Source organism: Staurois parvus, unplaced genomic scaffold (assembly GCF_062004578.1).
Source record: "Staurois parvus isolate SC_StPar_1 unplaced genomic scaffold, SC_StPar_1.0 ptg000656l, whole genome shotgun sequence".
Taxonomy (NCBI): Eukaryota; Metazoa; Chordata; class Amphibia; order Anura; family Ranidae; genus Staurois; species Staurois parvus.
Window position 1 is genome coordinate 3684998 of NW_028318452.1, and position 22030 is coordinate 3707027.

A 22030-nucleotide genomic window follows, 5' to 3' on the forward strand; every position below is an offset into this window, starting at 1 on the left:
AGGCCTACCCCTGGGCTTGCTCCTTTCCTGCTGCACACGTGGTCCTCTCTCAGGGGACTGCTGAAGATGAGCAATCCTCCTTTCAGTTCCAGCCTGGAGGTAGGCCCCTTCCCACTGGGTCCCCTCCCATGCCCCTGCATCCCAGCCTCGCAGTTCATTTTCCATTCAAATTCTCCTGCTGCAGAGCAGGCTCAGTCATATTTAAGAGCTCTCCCGACCCCATGCCAAGCCTCCTGCCTGGGGATGGGTCAGGATTCCCTAAGTATGTAGATCAGCCCCTCCTCACCCCCCACCCACTGCCTTCTAAAAACTTCCCAAGTCTCTAGAGCAAGGAGAGGTATCAGGGAACTGATCTGCAGAGCCCTCAGCCCTGTCCTAAGATGATCTGGCTGACTCACACCCAGGCTAACTCATGCCCTGGCAGCTACTCAGCTTTCCTCACTAAAAAATGTAGCTAGCTCCCCCTGGCTACCTATAAAGGCACTATACTTATTCTGATGGTGAACCTGAAAATGTTTCAACCAAACGTTTGTGGTTTGGAAACTTAATGAATCTTTGCAAACTCAAACCTTATCCCTATATTCAGCCAACCCAAAAAGAATCAACACTTAGTCGTATATTTATAAATGTTTTTCGTATATTTATAAATGTTTTCACAAGAGATTCGCCTGAATCCAGTTAGAAAAAGTGTGCATTTTGGGTGAAAGTGATGCAAAAACGTTTATGTAGATTTATCCCCATGGGAACTGCTGGTTTGTTAGGGTCCTTCTGCCCTGTTCCAGTGATGGCCTGCCTTGTACCTGTTAACTGGAATAACACACCTAGAAAGGTCCCAAACACCACACACCTAGAAAAGCCAGCTGAGCTCAGAACTACTTTGCCAGGGGATGGAAAGTGCATGTGAGGGGGTTTGAATCAGAGAACGAGCTCGCTCCTGTGATAGTGAAGGTGTACAGTAAGTGCTGGGAGTCTGTCAGGGATCCGGGTATGACCAGAGATGTGTGGACTGACACAGGGAAACGCAGGCTTCAAGTAAGGTGTAAAACAATATAATTTATTAAAGGTTATACAATACACAAACGCAGTGCAAACAAACCAAACCTAAATTAATATAAATATGTACAACGAAGTGCAAACTAAACCCAAACCTTAACTGATATAAATATGTTTGGAGCACAAACGTACTCAGGCAGGCCGGGTCGATAGCTAACGGGCAGACAAGGTACAAAGGAGCAGGCAGAAGAGTGGTCAGGAATAGCAGGGTTGGTACGGGTAGAGTTCAAGCAGTGTCAGAGTCCAGCAGGAGCGTCAGGCAGGATACAGGGCACAAGGGAGCAATACACCAAGGCACTGACTGCAGGCCTGGTCCTACTTTAATACAGCTCCTGCAATCAGCCTCAGGTGATGGCCTGATTGCAGGAGTGAGACACTGGCTGCTGAGAGCACCCGCTGGCCAGCACTGGTACTGCAGCCCACAAGGCAGGTAAGCCCCAGCACTACCAGAGATAAGACCATTCCTGACAGTATCTCTTAGCAATGTCCTAGCAACAAAGCAGGATGAGATGATGTCATCTCTGGGAGTAATTTCAGTCAGGCTTCAGGAGGTACTTAAATAGCCAACACCTATATCAAGGGCATTATTCAACTTTGGTCAAAGTTGCAGTTTGTTTTTTTCTACAGACTCCCCCTTACCCGCATCAGCAGTTTTTGGTAAAGGTGAACTATGCCTTAAACTCCTCCCACTGTTAGGTCACAACCAAGTTTATTGCTCCAGGTAGTAATTTTGTTTGTAGGGGGGGAGGTGTTAAAAAAAAAAATGATCGGCTCCAGGTGCCAGATATGTTAGGTATGCCACTGATCAGACAGTTCCAATCTCTGACCATTTGTGAACTGATTGGTCATCACTAAGGCTACGTTTTGCAGTGCATTTTCAGATTTGCAGAAATGTTCTACAGTCCGTTTAACATGATTGCCTATGGGTCCAGGGCCAGTGCTAGACTATTTTGCACCCTAGGCAAGACCAGCTACTTGCGCCCCCCCCTCAGAAAAAGAAAAAAAATTAAAAACAGTAGAAAATATTAATATAGATTAGTGCAGCGCTAAAATCATATGAAATTCAATAAAATCAAGACAACGTCCATAAAATCTATGACTTGTGAAAAGGTGAAACTACTAGGTACTGGTGGTGCTCCTTAGGAATTGATAGAAATAAATAGGGTAAGAGCGTTGTATAAAATCCCTCATCTGGGGTCTGGTCAGAGGTCTGGTCAGCTTGGGCAATCCTCCCTTCTGTGCGATGACAGGACTCAGTAAAGATGAATAAGATCCAGGTAACCAGAGGTTTCCTCAAAGGGGCTGGCTGGAAGGAACTGCCTGTTTACAGGAAATCTTCCACCTCTTGGTATGGTGCCTGGATCTGAAAATAAGTACTCCTTTTTGGAGGTGCAGGGTTGCCAAGCTGCTTCATCAGGTCAATGCAGGCTCGGTACTTCTTGATGAAAACACATTTGTTGCTGAAGATAATTGGTTAAAAAGACTCATCGTGTGGTAATTAGATCCAGGTGAGACATCCAGCCGTCCAGCAGCAAACTATGCCTATAGGATCAGGAAGTAGAGTCCAGGATGTGCCTGTGCATCAAAAATGAAGCTTGGAGAGCAGAGTCAGATGTAGCAGGTGAAGGGGGCGGAAATGAAGACAGTAGAAAATATTAAATGAACATCACATGAATCTGCTAAATTTCTTTTAATCTGCAAAAAGAAGTGCTATAAGATGCCACCAGCACCAATATTAAAGACAAAATCAGTGACACGGATGGACTGTATCTGTGGCTGGCAGTGGCAGGGTGACAGTTGCAGTGAGTGGAGGATGATGGATCCACACTCTGACAGATCCCAGGCTGGAATTTCCCAGGTAATGGGGGGAGATAAAATGTGTGACAGCAGGCAGCCCAGCCCCCACACATGCAGAGAACACCTAAACTGAGCGATCCCACACAGTGACAGATCTGACACAACACACCACCACCAACACTGACACAGATCAGCAGGCACTAGAAGAGCAGGCTGTGGGATTGTGAAGATGTCATCACTCACTGACACATTGCACATGTGATGGATGTCCGGCCGGGTCAAACTCACACAGACACGAGACACGAGTCAGACATTACCTTCCTCCACAGGCGCAGCTCCGCCTCCACTAATGAATGGGAAGAGAAGGGCTGGAACTCCACAGTGATCAGCAGCCACCAGCCAGTTTGCAGTAAGGGACTGAGTCTGAGAGGAACACTGGAAGGCGCAGCAGTTCGGCTGCTACACTGGACCCAGTTACCCGGCATCTTCCTCTGTCCTTTCTTCCTCCCCTCTGCCGCCTTTCCCCTCAGCTGAAGGATCATTCATGACGAGAGAGTGCCTGTGCGCAGGCGCCCCTAGGTGGCAGTGCGCCCTAGGCGGCTGCCTAGTTTGCCTAGTGGAAGCATCGGCGCTGTATGAGTCATGTTCACATCTATGCATTTTCAACCAGTGCTTTTTTGGAAAGGATCAGGGACTTTTTGCCAGCAGCAGATTGAATTTTTGGTTCCATAGACTTCAATGGAAATGCATGAAAAATGCATTTACATGCATTTTTAGTGCATTTTCTGCATTCTAACAGACACCACATCAAAAGCGCATTAGAAATGCATGTGGAAAAATGCAAACCGCATCACAAAATGCCCTGGAAAAATGCATCAGCCACAACCTGCGTAGGTGTGGACTTGGTCTAAAGGCTGGTTCACACCAGATGCAGTCCAATGCGTTTTTTTTTCTGCATCAAAAATGCATGCACAGTGTTTTCCATGTGTTCCAATGACCTTAGCTCACACCAGTGCAGTCAGTTCCAGCGCAGAAAAAAAAGTAGAACATGCTGCATTTTTTCTGCACAGAACTGTACTGGAACATAGCAAAACACATCAAAAGCGCAGCGCAGTGTCGTGTGAACTGTAAGCAAAAACATATCCGGAACGCATCCGAGTGTGTTTCAGTGATGTGAACTGGCCCTGATTGCTTAAACAAATACTCATCAATAGCTGGTTCACATCTGAATTGTACGGAAACGCAGGCCACATTCCTGTGCGATTCATTGCAGTGTGATTTTCAGCCCAAATCACACTGGACTGTATGTACTACTTTTCAAAAACACACCATTCTATCCAGTGCAGGCAAACGCACTGTTAGAGATCTGCATTTGGGGTGTCATTAGGAATGCATTGACACCCACGGCAGATTGCACACCCAGTGCCCTTGCAACATGGTGTGGGAAGTACACATGGGATCTGTGTTCTGGTGTGAATGAGCCCCGAGAGTCACCTTTTCTTATAGGCCCTCTATTGCGTACAATGTTTTATTCCAATATCTGTATATAGTTCATGTTTGGACTTGGATTATTCAGTGTTTTTATTTTTCATTTACATTTACCTTGCATGCCAAACAAGTGACAATGACAGCGACCAAACTATAACTGTATCAGGCAGGGCCATGGATAAGGGGGTACCACCAGTCCTCCTGTATGGGGCCCAGGCCAGCAGGGGGGCCCAGGCAGATTGGAGAATCGGATGTTGGCAGAGAGGGTATGGGGGGGGGGGGTTACTGGAACTGATCCCCTGTATGGCTCTCTCTGCAGCAGCTGAAAGCTGCTTCTGCTTTCCCTCCTGCTGGCTTTCAGCTGCTGCAGAGAGCCATACAGGAGATCAGTTCCAGTAATTGTCCCCCCTGCCACACCCATCAATCCTTTCCTGAATGAACACAATGGGTGATCAGTACCGATCACTTACTGTATTTATTCATAAAAGTAGCATAGTAAACTGTGTTTTTTTGGGGGGTTGGGGGCTGTCAGGTTGGCTGTATGGGCAGGGCTGTGGATAAGATGAAACCACCAGTCCTCCTGTACGGGGCCCAGGCCAGCAGGGGGCCCCAGGCAGCTGGGTGAATTGGAGAGTGGTCAGCACAGTGTGGGGGGGCAATTCCTGGAACTGAACCCCTGTATGGCTCCCTCTGCAGCAGCTGAAAGCCAGCTTCTCCTCTCCTCTCGGTCCAGTAATTGCACCCCCCCCCCAAGGGCAGACTGACCATTTGGAAACTCGGGCACTGCCCGAGGGCCCGGGGTCACATGAGATGCCCCTGGTACCTTTTTCATAGGCTTTTTTGAGTTTGGGCAAGGACACAGGGGCCCCATGATCCCCTATTGCCAGGGGGCCCCATGAGTTGTCAGTCTGCCCCCCCACTACACCCATGACCATCCCTATGTGCCCCCCACCCCTGCAGTTCTGCCGGCTTCCCTCCTCTCCTTCCCACACATTAGGATCCTTCAGGATGAAGAGTGGGGGAGGGGCCTAGTAAAATTTCACATTTACCAACCCCTATCTTTCCTGAATGAACACAAGTGGAACCAATCACTCACTGTGTTCATTCATGACTAAATCATAGTAAACTGTGTTTGGTTTTTTTAAAGGGGGGGGCTGTCAGGTTGGCTGTATGGGGCCCCATTTTTACTAACATCAGCCCTGTGTATGGGGCGCTGGTTTCTAACAGCAGCCCTGGTATCAGGTGAGGCAGTAACAGAGATCTACTGCTGCAGGGAGCTGATCACTCGCTTTCTATAGTCCTGCCGATCTCCTGGGACCACTCTGTAATGTGCAATACTGCACACAGACCACGCCCCTCACACCATGCTCCCCTAGAACAGTCAATGAGCCCGTCTCCAGCCAATCGCCACCCTCCTGTGCTTTATGGCCGCGCCTACCATCGCTCTAGCTCTGGCTGTTATTGGCGGATCCTGTTTGACTGTTTAGTGCGGCGTCTGCTGCCGGGATGCGTTCTGTAACCATGGCCACACACACTTCCGGGTTCTGATATCCGGCCGTTGTGTTCTGTCACCAGCAGCCGGAGACGCCGCCAAGTTTACGGTGAGTGAGTGTGAGAGCCGGGCTGTGTGCTGCCTCCTCCGGTGCAGGCTTGCCCTTCACCCTCAGGAAGTCGGTGTGCTCTCTCCTTTTTGATGACACAATAGGAGGCTGCCCTGTGCTCTCAGAGCTCTGACCCTTCTGTGTCGCTCTATGTATTATCACTAAAGGCTTTTTAAAAGTTTTGATAGACTTGAGAGGGATTAGAATGCTTGACAGTTTATATTGCTGTCTGTGTCCCCATTAGAGAGAGTCACCCTTTCTATGAGCTCTGTTTATTGCTGGGAGTGAACGGAAAAGAAATTTCCAAATTTTGGGTGGTCACCAGAACAGGAATGGGGGGGAAATGTTCAGGGGGGGCACTAGTTCTGATGACAATCAGTGATTGCATTGCTTTGCAGGGATTTTCATTCACTTCCTGTTTTGGCTGTGGGGACAGGAAGTGAGGGGAAATCCAACCCCGCCCCCAAAGAGACATAGATCAGGGGTTATAACCCTAACGTACTCCAAAATGAAAAAAAGTTTTGCCTACAGTTCTATTATAATATTGATAAGTCTACAGGACGCCTTTTTGACTCTATGATGTCCTAAGTGGTAAAGATGGAGAATGCCTTTAAAATAAGTTTTGACCAAAACCGTATTTAAACCGGAGGTGCTTTTAGGAATGTCGGGGCTTTTAAAATCAAAAGCGGCTTAATAGCAATTTAAACATTTAATATTTTTAACATTGCGCTGTTTATCGCCTCCTCCCGTTCCCTCCCTGCCTGTCTCCAGCACCGCATTTGGGGACTAGCAGGGAGGAGAGAGACCTTATAGGGAAAAAGTTATCAGCTGCCAAAAGCAGACCTGCCAAAAAAAAAAAAAAAGGTATATTATGTATCCTATGTGGAGTAAATTATCATAAGTAATGGATGCAAATATTTTTTATTGAGATCAAGTAGATCATGAAAAGGTTGGCATTTGAATCATGGTGTACACACTGTCAATTATGAAAATAAAATCAGTAAATTAAAACAAAAAAAGTTCTGCGTTTTCACTTAGCTGCATCTATATAGATGTCTGGAAAAGCCGAAATGAGTATTGGGCAAAAAATCTTCTATAATTCTATTAAGGAAGTCCATGGCAGTTGAATCCAAGTATAGGAAAATCTTCACAATTTAGATTTTATTGTTTCTCTTCTGTTTTTGAAGTGTCAATATATTTCTTTCATATATTCATCAATATGGAATGATGAAGAATGACTGATAAAACTCCTTCTTTGCAATTCATCATCATCACATAGGTTGGTAAAGAAAATTGCATTGTATATGGCCAGCTTCATTCGGCCGATATTCCTTAAATAGGATGCATTCAGTGGATTACAATAATGATAAATCCTGATAAAGATCATCATTGTTTCCACTTAAAGGATATGGATCGTTTAGACCCTTTAAGACAGGGGTGTCCAAACTTTTTTGGAAGAGTGCCAGATTTGATGAAGTGAACATGTGCGAGGGCCGACCATTTTGCCCGACATTCTGATGAACCATTAAAATTAAATGCAAATGAACTATTTTATGCAAAAGTTTATTGAAAACGGCATACTTTTCATTTTGTGACTTGGATGACAAATCTAAACAGGTGTGAAATCACTCTGCCTTTAATCTCAAAAAAACAGGAAGCTGAAATATGTCAGGAACATTAGAAAGTACATTACACAAAGTATGAAGGTTGTCTGTCAACTTTTAAGTTCAAAAAATGTGAACAGGAACATAACACCAAGTATACATGTGTTCAAATATATTTAGAACTGATTTAGACCAACTGACATTAACTGAGATTTTACAATGTATTCCTCTCAATTGAAAAAAAAACTTGACTGCACTAATGTGAAGGGTGAAACTGAGATCTGGACTGCAGCACATAGACTAGGTCTGGTTCAAAGGCCGTGGTTTTGATGCGCAAAATGTCACGCAGGTGAGAGTCACTTAGTCTTGTCCTCACACGGTCCTTGTTAAAGTTCATAACAGAGAATGTCTTCTCACACAAATATGTTGAGCCAAACAAGCTCAACATTTTCTTAGCCAATGTTCGAATCTCTTGAAACCGGCTCTTATCCAGTTGGCGGTAAAAGTTCACAAGAGAGAGCTGTTGGTGGCGACTGCGTAACTCGCTGTCACAATGCAGCTCAATGAGCTCGAGCTGCAGCTGATCTGGAGCATTGTCGGGGTCAACAGAGAATGGAGAGGAGAAAATGCTGATCTCCTTTTCCATAGCTGAAAAATCTTGAAAGCGCCGTTTAAACTCCCCAGCCAGAGATGCGATGTCCGCTGCATACCTGCTCGTTTGTGCACTGATATCATCCTGTGGAAAACTGTTCATTATTTCCTGCAACGCTGAAAAGTGAACAGTATTGGGCTGCGTTTGTGACAAATGCCTTAGGAAAAGTTGCAGCTTTGTTCCAAAGGCTTTGAGGTGTGAATAAAGCTGGTTCACCGCTGCATCTTTGCCCTGAAGACTCGTGTTCAGTACATTCAGATGCTTTGTTATGTCGACTAGAACCCCCAAATCAGCCAGCCAAATAGGATCAGATAGTTCTCACATCGGTTGTCCCTTTGTTTCCAAGAATTCTCCAATTTCCTTTCTGAGAGAGTAGGAACGCTGCAGTGCAGACCCCCAACTGAGCCATCTTACATCATTATGATATAAAACATCTTCGTATTCAGCCTGGATATCCAGTAAAAACTGTTTAAACTGGCGGTGGCACAGGGCTTTAGAGCGGATGCAATTAATGGTCTTTAGCACCGGTTTCATAACATGATCATATTTGAGATGTTTAGCACAGAGAACTTGTTGATGAATGATACAATGAAGTTTGATAGCGTTGCCTCCTTCTTCAATCACCTTGTTACAGATTAGGGTTGATAATCCACTTCGTTCACCAGTCATGGCAGGTGCCCCATCAGTAATAATCCCAGTAACCTTGTTCCAAGGCAGTTTCATGTTCTCTATGGCAGAACTAACAGAGACAAATAAATCTTTTCCTCTTGTTTGGTCCTTAAGGCTCTGGAGGTCAAGCAGCTCCTCAGTCACATTCATTTCATCATCCACCCCTCTCAGAAAAATCAGCAACTGAGCTGTGTCAGAGAGGTCCGTGCTTTCATCACAGGCTATTGAAAAGAAGTCAAAATCAACTCCTTTTGACGTTAACTGTCTCTTAATATCTGATGAAATTTCTTCAATTCTCCTTGCTACAGTGTTACGAGCCAGGCAAATGTTGGCAAACTCTTGCTTCTTCTCGGGACAGATATTCTGCACCATTTTCATGATACATTCTTTGATAAACTCACCCTCAGCAAAAGATTTGCAATTTTTAGCAATTAACGCTGCCACCTCATAGCTAGCCTTTGTGGCATTTTCATTTTGATTCATGGGCTCTTGTAAAAAATCGCTGTTGTGACATTAAAACAGCTCCAAGTTGCTTCAACTTTTCACTGCGGTCGCGCCCTGTTAGCTTGTCGTATGTGCTATGTCTCGTCTGGTAGTGTCTCTTGATATTAAATTCCTTATAAACAGCCACAGTCTCTTGGCATATCAGACAAGCACAGTGATTCCGTATTTCAGTGAAAAAATATTCCACTTTCCACCTGTCCTGGAAGCGGCGGCCCTCACTGTCAACTTTTCGTTTCTTATTTGCAGTTGCCATTATAAAAATTGGCCAGAAGGGGAGAAGTTATGTAGAGACTATGAGGAGCAGAGGGTGGAACAGCAAAGATAGGATACTGTAACACAGGCAGACAATAGCAGGCTGTGCAATAGTAAGAAATCAAATCATCATGGCATTATAGCACAGTGATGGACAGTCAGGGGTTAATGAAGGGTATTACCAGATTCCTATATGCTCCCTTGCCTGCTTTAATGTATCCTGAGCACAGCCCAGCCTGCCTGTCAGTGTGTTGTCTGTTTTTTTTTTACTTTTAATATTTTGCCTTAATGGTGGCCCTTGTGGCTTTGTGTGGAGGCTCAGCACTCTCTGGACTTGACGTCATCAGCCAGCAAAGGGAGAAGGAAAGCCCAAATCTCGCAAGATCTCGGAGGTCGCGAGATTTGGGCTTTGTTTCTCCTTGCACTGTCCCTCGGCACCCGTTCCGGACCCCACAGATGAGCTGCACAATATATATAACTTACGGTCCTCCTCTAGTGATTTTGCGAACGCCACTGAGGATTCCAGGGATCTCTCGAGCGGGAATTGACGTCATCAGCCGGCACACAGAGAAGGAAAGCCCAAATCTCACGAGATCTCGGACGTCGCGAGATTTGGGCTCTCCTTCCTGCGCCGGCTGATGCTGTCAAGTGCTGCAGCTAGAGATCGCTGGAGTCCTCTGTAGCTTTCAGGGAATCACTACCGGGGGCCGTAAGTTATATATTTTGGTAGCTCACCTGTGGGGCCGTTTCAGTCCGGAACGCGGGCCGGACTTTGGACATGCCTGCTTTAAGAGATGAGAGGTATAGATCCTCCTAAATACCAAAATTGTATATAATGTTGTAGGTAAGGCTTGAATTTGCAAAATTGCGCTGGACATATATGTAAATAGCCTTCAAAAGGCTCCAAAAATTCCTCTTCTGTGTAAGAGCAAGGCAGTTCCTTAAAAGGTTTTTGGACAGAAAGTCCTGGTTTCCATATAGTAATGCTTATCGCAAGACAAAAAAAATCAGTATTCACTTATGAAAGGCCCAAACAGTTCTCTATAAATAGGAGTACTGGAGTTCCTTAATAAAGTTCAGAACATAAAGTCCCGTTAATATATACCGGTATATTGGAAGATATGACTTAGCTCTATTCAAACATTTACTTGCCACTGGTGGAAGTGGTAAATCGCCTCATATAATTAAATGAACTCCCGGGAGTAATCCCAAATACTGCCCAGTGTAATATCTTGCCCAGTGTAAATCCAAGATGATGGCATGCCTCTTTCCCCTCATGGACATCGCAGCATGGTGTGACGCAGAACGTGATGATGTCACCACATTGACGCAATTCATCCACCAATCATAGCGGACTTTGTTAGTTCTGATGAAGTCCGCGATGATTGGCGGACGAAACGCGTCAACGTAGTGACATCACATTCTGTGTCACACCATGCTGCGATGTCCATGAGGGGAAAGAGGCACGCCATACGCCTTCATCTTGGATTTACACTGGGCAAGACGGAAACCGCGAGTAGTTGGGATGACTCCTGGGAATTCATGTAATTATATGTGGCGATATACCACTTCCACCAGTGGCAAGTACATTTTTGAATAGAGCTAAGTCATATCTTGCAATATATATATTAACGGGACTTTATGTTCTGAACCTCATTAAGGAACTCCAGTACTCTTATTTATAGAGAAATGTTTGGGCCTTTCATAGATGAATACTAATTTTTTGTCTTGCGATAAGCATTACTATATGGAAAATGGGACTTTCTGTCCAAAAACCTTTTAAGGAACCGCCTTGCTCTTACATAGAAGAGGAATGTTTGGAGCCTTTAGAAGGCTATTTACATATATGTCCAGCGCAATTTTGCAAATTCAAGCCTTACCTACAACATTATATACAATTTTTGGCATTTAGGAGGATCTATACCTCTCATCTCTAAAGGGTCTAAACGATCCATATCCTTTAAGTGGAAACAATGATGATCTTTATCAGGATTTATCATTATTGTAATCCACTGAATGCATCCTATTTAAGGAATATCGGCCGATTGAAGCTGGCCATATACAATGCAAATTTTTTTACCAACCTATGTGATGATGATCAATTGCAAAGAAGGAGTTTTATCGCTCATTCTTCATCATTCCATATTGATGATTATATGAAGGAAGTATGCTGACACTTCAAAAACAGAAGAGAAACAATAAGAAATCTAAATTGTGAAGATTTACCTATACTTGGATTCAACTGCCCTGGACTTCCTTTAATATAATTATAGAAGATTTTTTGCCCAATACTCATTTCAGCTTTACCAGCCATCTACAGTGAAGGAAATAAGTATTTGATCCCCTGCTGATTTTGAATGTTTGCCCACTCACAAAGAAATGATCAGTCTAAAAATTGAATGGTAGGTGTATTGTAACACAGAGACAGAATAGCAACAAAAAAATCAAAAGAAATGCATGTCTAACAAATTATGCTCTGATTTGCATGTTCATGAGGGAAATAAGTATTTGATCCCCTATCATTCAGCATGATTTCTGGCTTCCAGGTGTCTTTCATACAGGTAACAAGCTGAGATTAGAAGCAGTCTCTTAAAGGGAGTGCTGCTATTCTCATTGTGTTACCTGTATAAAAGACACTTGTCCACAGGAGCAATGAAACAATCACATTCCAAACTCTCCACCATGGAAAAGACCAAAGAGCTGTCTAAGGATGTCAGGGACAAGATTGTAGACCTACACAAGGCTGGACTGGGCTACCAAACTATCGCCAAGCAGCTTTGTGAGAAGGTGACAACAGTTGGTGCAATCATTCACAAATGGAAGAAACATAAAACAAGTGTCAGTCTCCCTAGGTCTGTTGCACCATGCAAGATCTCACCTAGTGGAGTGTCAATGATCATGAGAACAGTGAAGAATCATCCCAGAACTACACGTGAGGATCTTGTCAATGATCTCTAGGCAGCTGGGACCACAGTCGCCAAGAAAACAATTGGTAACACACTACACCGACAAGGATTGAAATCCTGCAATGCCCGCAAGGTCCCTCTGCTCAAGAAAGCACATGTCCAGGCCCGTCTGAAGTTTGCTACTGAACATCTGAATGATGCAGAGGAAGACTGGTTGACAGTGTTGTGGTCAGATGAAACCAAGGTTGAACTTTTGGCCATAATTCCAAAAGCTATGTTTGGTGCAAAAACAACACTGCACATCACCAAAAGAACACCATACCCACAGTGAAGCATGGTGGTGGCAGCATCATGTTTTGGGGCTGTTTTTCAGCTAGAACTGGCGCCTCAGTCAAAGTAGAGGGATTTATGAACCGTTCCAAATACCAGTCAATATTAGCACAAAACCTTCAGGCTTCTGCTAGAAAGCTGAACATGAAGAGGAACTTTATCTTTCAGCATGACAATGACCCAAAGCATACATCCAAATCAACAAAGGAATGCCTTCACCAGTAGAAGATTAAAGTTTTGGAATGGCCCAGCCAGATCCCAGACCTGAATCCAATCGAAAATCTGTGGGGTGATCTGAAGAGGGCTGTGCACAGGAGATGCCCTCACAATCTGACAGATTTGGAGTGTTTTTCCAAGGAAGAGTGGGCAAAAATTGCCAAATCAAGATATGCCATGCTGATAGACTCATACCCAAAAAGACTGAGTGCTGGAATAAAATCAAAAGGTGCCTCAACAAAGTATTAGTTTAAGGGTGTGCACACATGTATATAACTGAACCATATTATTTTAGTTTTTTATTTTTACTTCTTTCCACCTAAAAGATTTCAGTTTGTTTTTCAACTGAGTTGTACAGTTTATAGGTCGCATTAACTAGTTGCCGACCGCAGATAGCCGAATGACGGCTGCACTGCGGCCGGCCAGTTCTGGGTGGACGTCATAAGACGTCCTCCCAGAACGCGCTCTCCTGCGCGCACCCAGCGATCTCAGTTATCGCTGTGTCCTACGGACACAGCTGATCACGTGATGTAATAAAAGGCCAATCACAGCGGCCTTCTACCACGTGATCAGCCATGTCCAATGATAGAGCGTGAGGAAAGTACTGCCGAGAACCGGCAGTTGTCAGAGCAGGGATCTGCACCGATCATCAGGGCACTGATGATCAGTACCCTGATGATCAGTGCCCAGCAGTGCCGCCCACCTGTGCCTAGCAGTGCCACCCACCAGTGCCCATCAGTACCACCAACTTGTGCCACCCACCTGTGCCCAGCAGTTGCGCCAGTCAGTGCCCAGCAGTTGCGCCAGTCAGTGCCGCCTATCAGTACCCATCATCAGTGCCGCCTATCCGTGCCACCTCATTAGTGCTGCCTATCAGTGCTGCCTCATCAACGCACATCAGTGAAGGAGAAAAATTACCTGTTTGCAAAATTTTATAATAGAAGCAAAGAAACTTTTTTTTTTTCTTTTTTGTTTATAGCGCAAAAAGTAAAACACCCAGCGGCGATTAAATACCACCAAAAGAAAGCTCTATTTATGAGAAAAAAATGATAAAACTTTCATATGGGTACAATCTTGCATGACCGCGCAATTGTCATTCAAAGTGCGACGGTGCTGAAAGCTGAAAATTGGCCTGGTAAGGAAGGGGGTATAAGTGCCTGGTAGGCAAGTGGTACTTACCTGAGCTGTACAATAGTTTTGCACAGAGCCGGCCCAATCTTTCTCTTTTGGGGTCCCCCGCTGGCGCTTCTGGCTCCTCCTGCATTTAGAGTGCCGTTCAAGCAATCTTTATTTTTTTTTCACACACACACACACTGCTCCAATAAAATAAATAAACACTTTTTAATCAGAGTATAGCATCAAGTCAATTAAACTCCTGGGATATTGATCTGAGGGGGTTGTTAATCTGTTTCAGCTGCTTTGGTGTTAATGAAATTAACAACAGGTGCACTAGATGGGCAACAATGAGTTGACCCCCAAAACAGGAATGGTTTTACAGGTGGAGGCCACTGACATTTGTTTCCCTACTCCACCTTTTCTGACCTTTTTTCACTAGTTTTGCATCTGGCTAGGGTAAGTGTCACTACTGGTAGCATGAGACGATACCCAGACCCTGCAGAGGTTACACCGGCAGTCCAACTCCTCCAGCCATTGCCAGAAGGTTTTTTTGTGTCTCCCAGCACAGTCTCAAGAGCATGGAGGAGATTCCAGAAGACAGACAATTACTCGAGGAGAGCTGGACAGGGCCGTAGAATGTCCTTAACCCATCAGTAGGACTGTTATCTGCTCCTTTGTGCAAAGGGGAACAGAATGAGTACTACCAGAACCCTACAAAATGACCTCCAGCAGGCCACTGGAGTGAATGTCTCTGACCAAACAATCAGAAACGGACTTCATGAGGGTGGCCTGAGAGCCCGACGTCCTCTAGTGGGCCCTGTGTTCACTGCCAGGCACCATAGAGCTTTATTGGCATTTGCTATTGAACACCAGAATTAGCAGGTCCACCATTGGCGCCCTGTGCTTTTCACAGATGAGAGCAGGTTCACCCTGAGCACATGTGACAGACGTGAAAGGGTCTGGAGAAACCATGGAGAACATTATGCTGCCTGTAACATCGTTCAGCATTACTGTTTTGGTGGTTACTGCATCGGGTTCATGTAAATCCTGCAAAGCGCATGGAACTTTGCATAACAAATGGTGGAAATCACATTGAAGATGTTATTGAATATAATTCCAATGAAATAATATGTTATTGAAAATATGCATTTTGCCTGTGTCCAGACTTTAGGGGCACCCTGTAGTTTAAAATGCCCCTATAGTAAGGTAAAATTAAAAAAAAAAAATTCTGCCCTTTTAATCACTTTAAATCACTTCCTTCTCCTGCCTAGGACTACACAAATTTTCAGGCACGGTTTGAGCTGTATGTGTGCTGCACTGTATTTCCTGATTTGTGAACAGATGATGCATTCTGTATGCATGTCAACTGATCGGCTGACCAACTAATCGATAATGAAAATAGTTAACTATTTTTTTGTTTCTTTAATATCTGCTGAAATATGTTATTACTAGTAGTAGGTTTTCCTTGTTTTGAGAATTTTTTTGTTTTGTTTTTTTTTTCTTGTGCAGATGTCATCAGATGAAGAGACTACTAGAAGTCCTGATTTACCAAAAGATTCAGACCATGGTAGTTCAGTGTCTTCGGATTTCCAGGTAACATGCAACTGTAAAGCGTTAAAGAAAACTATTTGGCCCTCTTCCCTGTTTTGTCTTTTATTTTATTTTTACAGTATTCAAATATTCCCATAGACACACTTCTAAACCTTGTGGACGGCCTTCCCAGAAGAGTTGAAGCTGTTCTAGCTGCAAAGGGCAGGCCAACTCAATATTGAATCCTATGTACTAAGACTGGGATGCCATTAAAGTTCATGTGCGTGTAAAGCCAGGCGTCCCAATACTTTTGGCAATAAAGTGTATATTTTACAGTCTGCAAGTAGTATTAAAGTAGAACTAAACTCTCCTATCCTGTACATCCAAGGAAGCTGCCATCTTAGCCTCTGATCTGCGGTTGTCATGGATCTTCACATGTGATCGATTATCACACCAGTCAGTTGATGGCTTGACATTTCAGCTGAGAACACAAGCAATTGTGACAGTTATCATTCACCGAGTGCCTTGAATAGTTTTATTAACTGTTGACCCTGCCAGTAGAGCAAATATTTTTTCACTTTCTGTAAAAGAATGACATCGTTTTGTTGTAAAATTAAATTGGGCAGGAGTGTTGTCACCATGTTGACAGGGTATAGACATGTAGTTTTAAATGAAAATTGCCTGTTTACAGAAGGTTGAAAAAGGGTATCTGCTGGCAGGACCAACAGCTAATAGAGCAGAGTGTACTAAAAAAAAACCCACCAAAAAATGTTGTGTTATGATAGCATCAGATACGTCATTTTTGAATTTGTCCATAGGTACACTTTAAGATCCAAATCAAACATTGTGTACCAAAATCTTTCAAATTGATATATAATCATGTGTTAGAAAAATCAGCCACCTACATTCACAGGCCCAAGAAACAAGATTAAGCAATATATAAATAAAAGCTCCTACACAATTGGAAGTGGGATGCCATTACAGTGACAAAAATGTGTGACTAAGTTCCATATTGTATGATATGTCTGTGAGCAGGTATAAGTGTTCATAGGTAGTATGTTTAGATTACGACCTCCACTCAAAACTATTGAACGTAAAAGAGAAGTATGGCCACAGCCTTTTATTGTCCTTACTGCTCTTGTGACCTGTGTTCTCCAGAATCAGCCAATAGCAGGCTGACAAGACAGAGCCACTCCAGGCTCTGGAAGGATATCAACTGTACCCACCACATCCCATGCTCAGCACTCCATTGAGCACTAGACAAGCTGAGCGGAGAGCAGTGACTGATGATCACTGCTCTCCCTTCTGAGCAGACCAAGAATTAAATGATCAGTGATCATGTAATTGATCAGTTTTTGGTCTTAGAGCCAACATGGGAAAGCTGCAGCAGTACATCAGTGCTGCAACATAAAGGTGACAATGAATTATTTTTTCTATAAACCCCAATGAAGTGCCCTGCATTCATAAGTACTGATAAACAACATACGGACAGGAGGAGAAAGCAAGGAAAGGAATTCATCAGTCTGCTGTTGCTCTTTTACTAACCAATCAAAAGTCATGTTACCAGGTTGTCTGTGCTGTCTGGTATAACTGTGTATTTCTCAGTACTGGATTGAAAGAATTACCAATCCTGTGACAGATAAAATATTTGTAGCAGAGAGGCACTTGATTGGCTCGTAGTGCTGCCTTTCCCTCTCCTGGTCCGATTGCTGCTGTACAAGAGCAGATTACAAGAGCCTGCTACCAAGTCAGATGTAGATATTTATACTAGTTATATTTAAAACAAAATGATTTTATAATTACATAACTACATCTGATTTTTAACATATGCCTGTAATAAATTTAAACATTTTAAATTGTGTATAAAAATTGTAACTGTATACTGTATATAGTGGAAATGTGTTTATTTATTCTAATGGTCCTTTCTGTTTGACAAGTGAATTACTAATGCTGTATGCTGAGCATATTCCTGAAAAGAATGGTTTAATCTGCTTTCCTGCAGTGCCTCTTGTCCTAGAAATGACATCCTTCTCATTTCACTACATGGTTAAGCAGTTCCTATTATTCTGACTCTTTTATGACAGGATGAATATGACCAGCTTCTTCGTTACGCTGTGGTAACTCCAAAGTTTGGGTCTCATTTCCTCAGGGAACATCAAATGACTGCTGAGCAAACCACAAGTGACAGGTTTTCAAGTCCCAGAGAATCTGTGTGCGAGCAGGCTCCAGGTATAACGTATACGCTGGCTCCACTGTATGATCACTGCTTGATGATCATTTTCCATACAGAATGTTGTACTTGCTTGTTTTTTACTCTATTTAAGCTGTATATACTGTAATTTTATTATTTGCTGCTTTTGTTGATATTCTAAATGAATGAGAAGTTAACACATCCTCTGCATCAAACAAACTTCAGCATGAGAAATGTCTGCAGGTTTACGGCATAGTTACTATTTCAATTAAGGCTGAATTTGGAGCACAAACATTTTTATGTAACTATATTCTTCAATAGCCACAAAAGATGGAATACACGTTGCAAGTGCCAAATAGCTTTGCAAACCTAGATATTACCTTGTAAAAGTAGCAGTGACTTTATTGTGCTAAATGTTGTTTCACCAAGTAAACTTTTGCACAACAAAAATGCTACATCATATCAACATTTTAACTTAAAGCAGAACTCCTGACAAAAACATCTTTACATGTCTTTGTTGCTGATTTCCTACCGTCACTGAATATGTCATCCATCTTCTGTTGCTCTGAAATAGCCTTTTTATTTTCAAATCAAACTGTTAATTCTTTTTGGTTTCCTGTTTGTAAGACCAGTGGCTGCTATGCCTCCTATTCCCCCAGACACTGGTCTTGGCACATCCCTTCTGTAGTTCTTTCTCCAGGCAGCACTGATGTAATTCAGCCCCACTTGCAGTGGTGGGAGGACCATCACTCTCAGACAAATTCAACTTGTACAGGCCTTGTGTACCTACCCACCCACATTCACTACAATTCCCTTTTGTTGATTGGAACTGTAGTTTCCTTTTACTGCAGAGAGAGAGGAGAGGATATGATGTAATCCCTGCTGTTACTCCTCCTCCTTGGCAGAACAGATGCGGTTATCTTTTGAACTACAGAAATGAATGAAAATTCAGTCAGACTTTTCTCCTAAATGTTAAGGATTTACATTTTATTTTTTAAACTGTTTTGTGTAGAGGAGTGTACTAATGGGTGATTTTTTATTTTTTTTCCTAGTTCAGAGTTCTTCTGTAAAGTATATGTGAACCCATACCTTTTTTTTAACCAACACAATCACTTCAACCACTTGCCTACTGGGCACTTTTACCCCCCTTCCTGCCCAGTCCACTTTTCAGTTTTCAGCGATATCGCACTTGAATGACACAGTCATGCAACACTGTACCCAAACTACATTTTTATAAAAAAAATTTTGAGACAGAGCTTTCCTTTGGTGTTATTTAATCACCACTGGGTTTTCCATTTTTTGCTAAACAAACCACAAAAGATTGAAAATAAATTTTTTTAAGTTTCTGTTATCAAATGTTGTAAATAAGTAATTTTTCCCCTTCACTGATGTGCACTAATGAGGCTGCACTGATAGGCTGCATTGACAGGCATCACTAGTGAGCATTGACAGGCATCACTGGGCACTGAAAGGCGGCACTGATATATGGCACTGATGGGCAGCCCTGACTGGCACTGATAGGCAGCACTGAAAGGCAGCTCTGATTGGCACTGATATGTGGCATTGATGGGCACTGACAGGTGGCACTAATGGGGCTACACTGATCATCAGGGCGCGTGAGGAGAGGACTGAAGATAACCAACATTTCCTATTTACATGCAATCAGCTGTGATTGGACACAGGTGATCACATGATAGAGACTATTTCATCGGCTCTTTACTGCAATTGGAGATCCGCTGTGTCCCAGGGACACCGCGTACCACTGATCGCTGGGGCGTGCATGCGCAGTTAGAGTGGGAAGACGTCATATGATGTCCTTCCAGAAGGAGAGGACCGCCGCACGTCCATTATTTCCTTATATTGCGGGTGGGAGGCAGTTAAGAGGGACTGGTAGGAACACCAAGGATTTCACACAAAGGAAGCAATACAGAGAGGACAGGATACTTTTTCAAACAAATACATGGTACAGCAGGGATAAATCAATAATATGAAGTGTTGGGTTTACATATTCTTTAAAATCAATCAATAATGAATTTGTATACAAATGAGTAGACACTGTTCTTTTAGACCCCTTTCACACTGCCACTCTGCAGTTTGGCCACAGCACAGTGTACCCGTGGTTTTTGTGCAGGTCACCTGTGGTTTCCCATAGACTTTCTATTATGGCCCACGTTTTTGTGCGTTTTTCTGAAAGTGCACCAAAAGTCCTGCATGCTGCATCTGTATTCAGCCTGGAGTGGCTCTGTGACACCAGTCCGACAGCAGGCTATAGGCTGTACTTCTCCTTTTAAGAAGAAAAAAAATATAGTGTGCTGAAGTGAAGAGAGGGCATTGTTTGTATTAATGTGAGGGCATTAGAAGGATTGTAAAAGACCTGGGTACTTTTGGGCACTCGAGTAGTAATGGGGCATGCTGTGTGTGATACAGCGAAGAATGGGTGTAGCCAAATTGTATTAACAGTGGGAGGGGCTTAGAAGGGAGTGGTTAAAAAAAAAAACAAAAGCCTTCTTGTACCCATAAAATATGCTAAGGTTGCTGTGTCACAAGTAAAGCCGGCCATAGACGAGTCGAAAACTGATCAAAAATTTCAAGTTGTTCGTTGTTCCAGCTGCAACACGCAATTTTCTTGTTGCAATCAAAAGTGCCTGATCCAACATAATGGATTTTTTTTCAGAGAAACAAATAATGGCACAAATGTGTGAGCTATTTTTGTTTTCTGAATGTTAGGTTTTCACGTAGTCTATGGCCATCCTAAGAATCTCAGACATGTACAAACCTCAATACAATTATTTTTTTAAAACTGCAACTCGTCCATTACATATGATTTTGTGTACATTGAAAATAGTCAGAGAGCTAACAGTTTTCCTGAGTGTACCTTACAGAAGAGCTTCACTAGAATATTCAGGTTGCAAAGACAATGAACACTTTGGTCAGACATATGTCATGTACAATCTAGTGTATATAGTGCAGGGTTTCTCAACCTTTTTACCTTAAAGGAACCCTTGGCAAAAGCTTTGAGATCTTGGGGAAACCATATTCACATATACAACTTATTGGTGTGATCAGCGAGCTGTTGATAAAACAAAAATTATTTTTAGAAATGGAATTAAGCCCTGGTTCACATCTGCGTGGTCATGCGAGACGCGATTTGCACAGGCACGAGAGCCCATTCATTTGAATGGACTCCCGTGCGCTGGCACACACAGGGAAGACGTCACTGCACTACATGGAAATCGCAGCCCGCACGTGAACCGAGGTTCCCAGTATGGTTGCGATTTTCAGTGTGGGCGCAATGCCATTAGAATTAATTGCACCCGCCTGCAGGCCCCACATTCCTCTGTGCGGGTGGTGCGGCTGCAGGTATTTGTGCAGGTCCCACAGCGGCACCACCTGCGCAGATGTGAAACGGGTAAATAGAATCAATATTAAAGTGAACCTACTGTATTTATTGTGAAACTTGTGCTTGCTTTTTTTTTTTTTTCTGCATTGATGCTCAATTCTGGGTCAAACTTAAGATGAGCAGTATACAGGGAGGCAGCAGGGCAGAGCACGGGGTCAGCACGGCAAAGTATAGGGCTTAGCATGGCACATTACATAAGGGTCACTACAGAGCACATTTGTTGTGTGGGGAAGGGGGGGCACAGCAGGGTGCATTACGTCAGGCTCAGCAAGACACATTACATTGGGGGACAGTAAGTTACATTGCATTAGGGGGCTCAACAGGGCACATTGCATGGGATGCTCAGCAGGGCACATTACATGAGGGGCTGTGAAGAGCATATTTTTTAGGGGAGCAGCAGGGTACATTACATGGGGCTCAGTAGGGCACATTACATGGGGCGGACAGTAAAGTACATTGCATGAGGGGCTCAGCAGGGCACATTACATGGAGGGCAGCAGTCTGCCCCCCAGCACACTTTTTACAGGTCAGTCTGCACATTCCCTTAATAAATTCACAGGCTTAATCTAAGCAGCATAGGAAATTAATTTTTTCTCCTGTGCTCCCCATGGTTAGGCTAACTTTGGTGCCCCGCTCCCCAGGTGCCGCGGTTTTGAGGCGGTTGATAGGCATTTGCCAAGCGTTAAAACCACACAAACGCCTGTAATTACGTTAAATGGTA

General features: G+C 43.6%; 2 protein-coding genes across 4 annotated transcripts in view; one reads left to right on the forward strand and one right to left on the reverse strand.

The window, feature by feature from the left end:
* The first annotated feature begins 5874 nt into the window (after nucleotides 1-5874).
* POC5 (POC5 centriolar protein) overlaps nucleotides 5875-22030 on the forward strand; it is a 69020-nt gene continuing 52864 nt past the window's right edge. For all 3 annotated transcript variants that reach the window (XM_089694229.1, XM_089694231.1, XM_089694230.1), the window contains exons 1-3: nucleotides 5875-5939; nucleotides 15698-15781; nucleotides 17803-17947. In XM_089694229.1, the coding sequence (XP_089550355.1) occupies nucleotides 15698-15781; nucleotides 17803-17947 (229 nt within the window). In that variant the 5' untranslated portion in view covers nucleotides 5875-5939. The remainder of the gene's footprint in view (nucleotides 5940-15697; nucleotides 15782-17802; nucleotides 17948-22030) is intronic.
* On the reverse strand, nucleotides 8514-9347 carry LOC149448829 (general transcription factor II-I repeat domain-containing protein 2-like). The gene has a single exon (XM_089694202.1). It carries the CDS (start codon nucleotides 9345-9347, stop codon nucleotides 8514-8516), a length of 834 nt encoding a protein of 277 aa, XP_089550328.1.

Excerpts from the sequence above, each read along its gene's own strand:
- LOC149448829 (XM_089694202.1), bottom strand. The coding sequence starts at position 9,347 with ATGAATCAAAATGAAAATGCCACAAAGGCTAGCTATGAGGTGGCAGCG.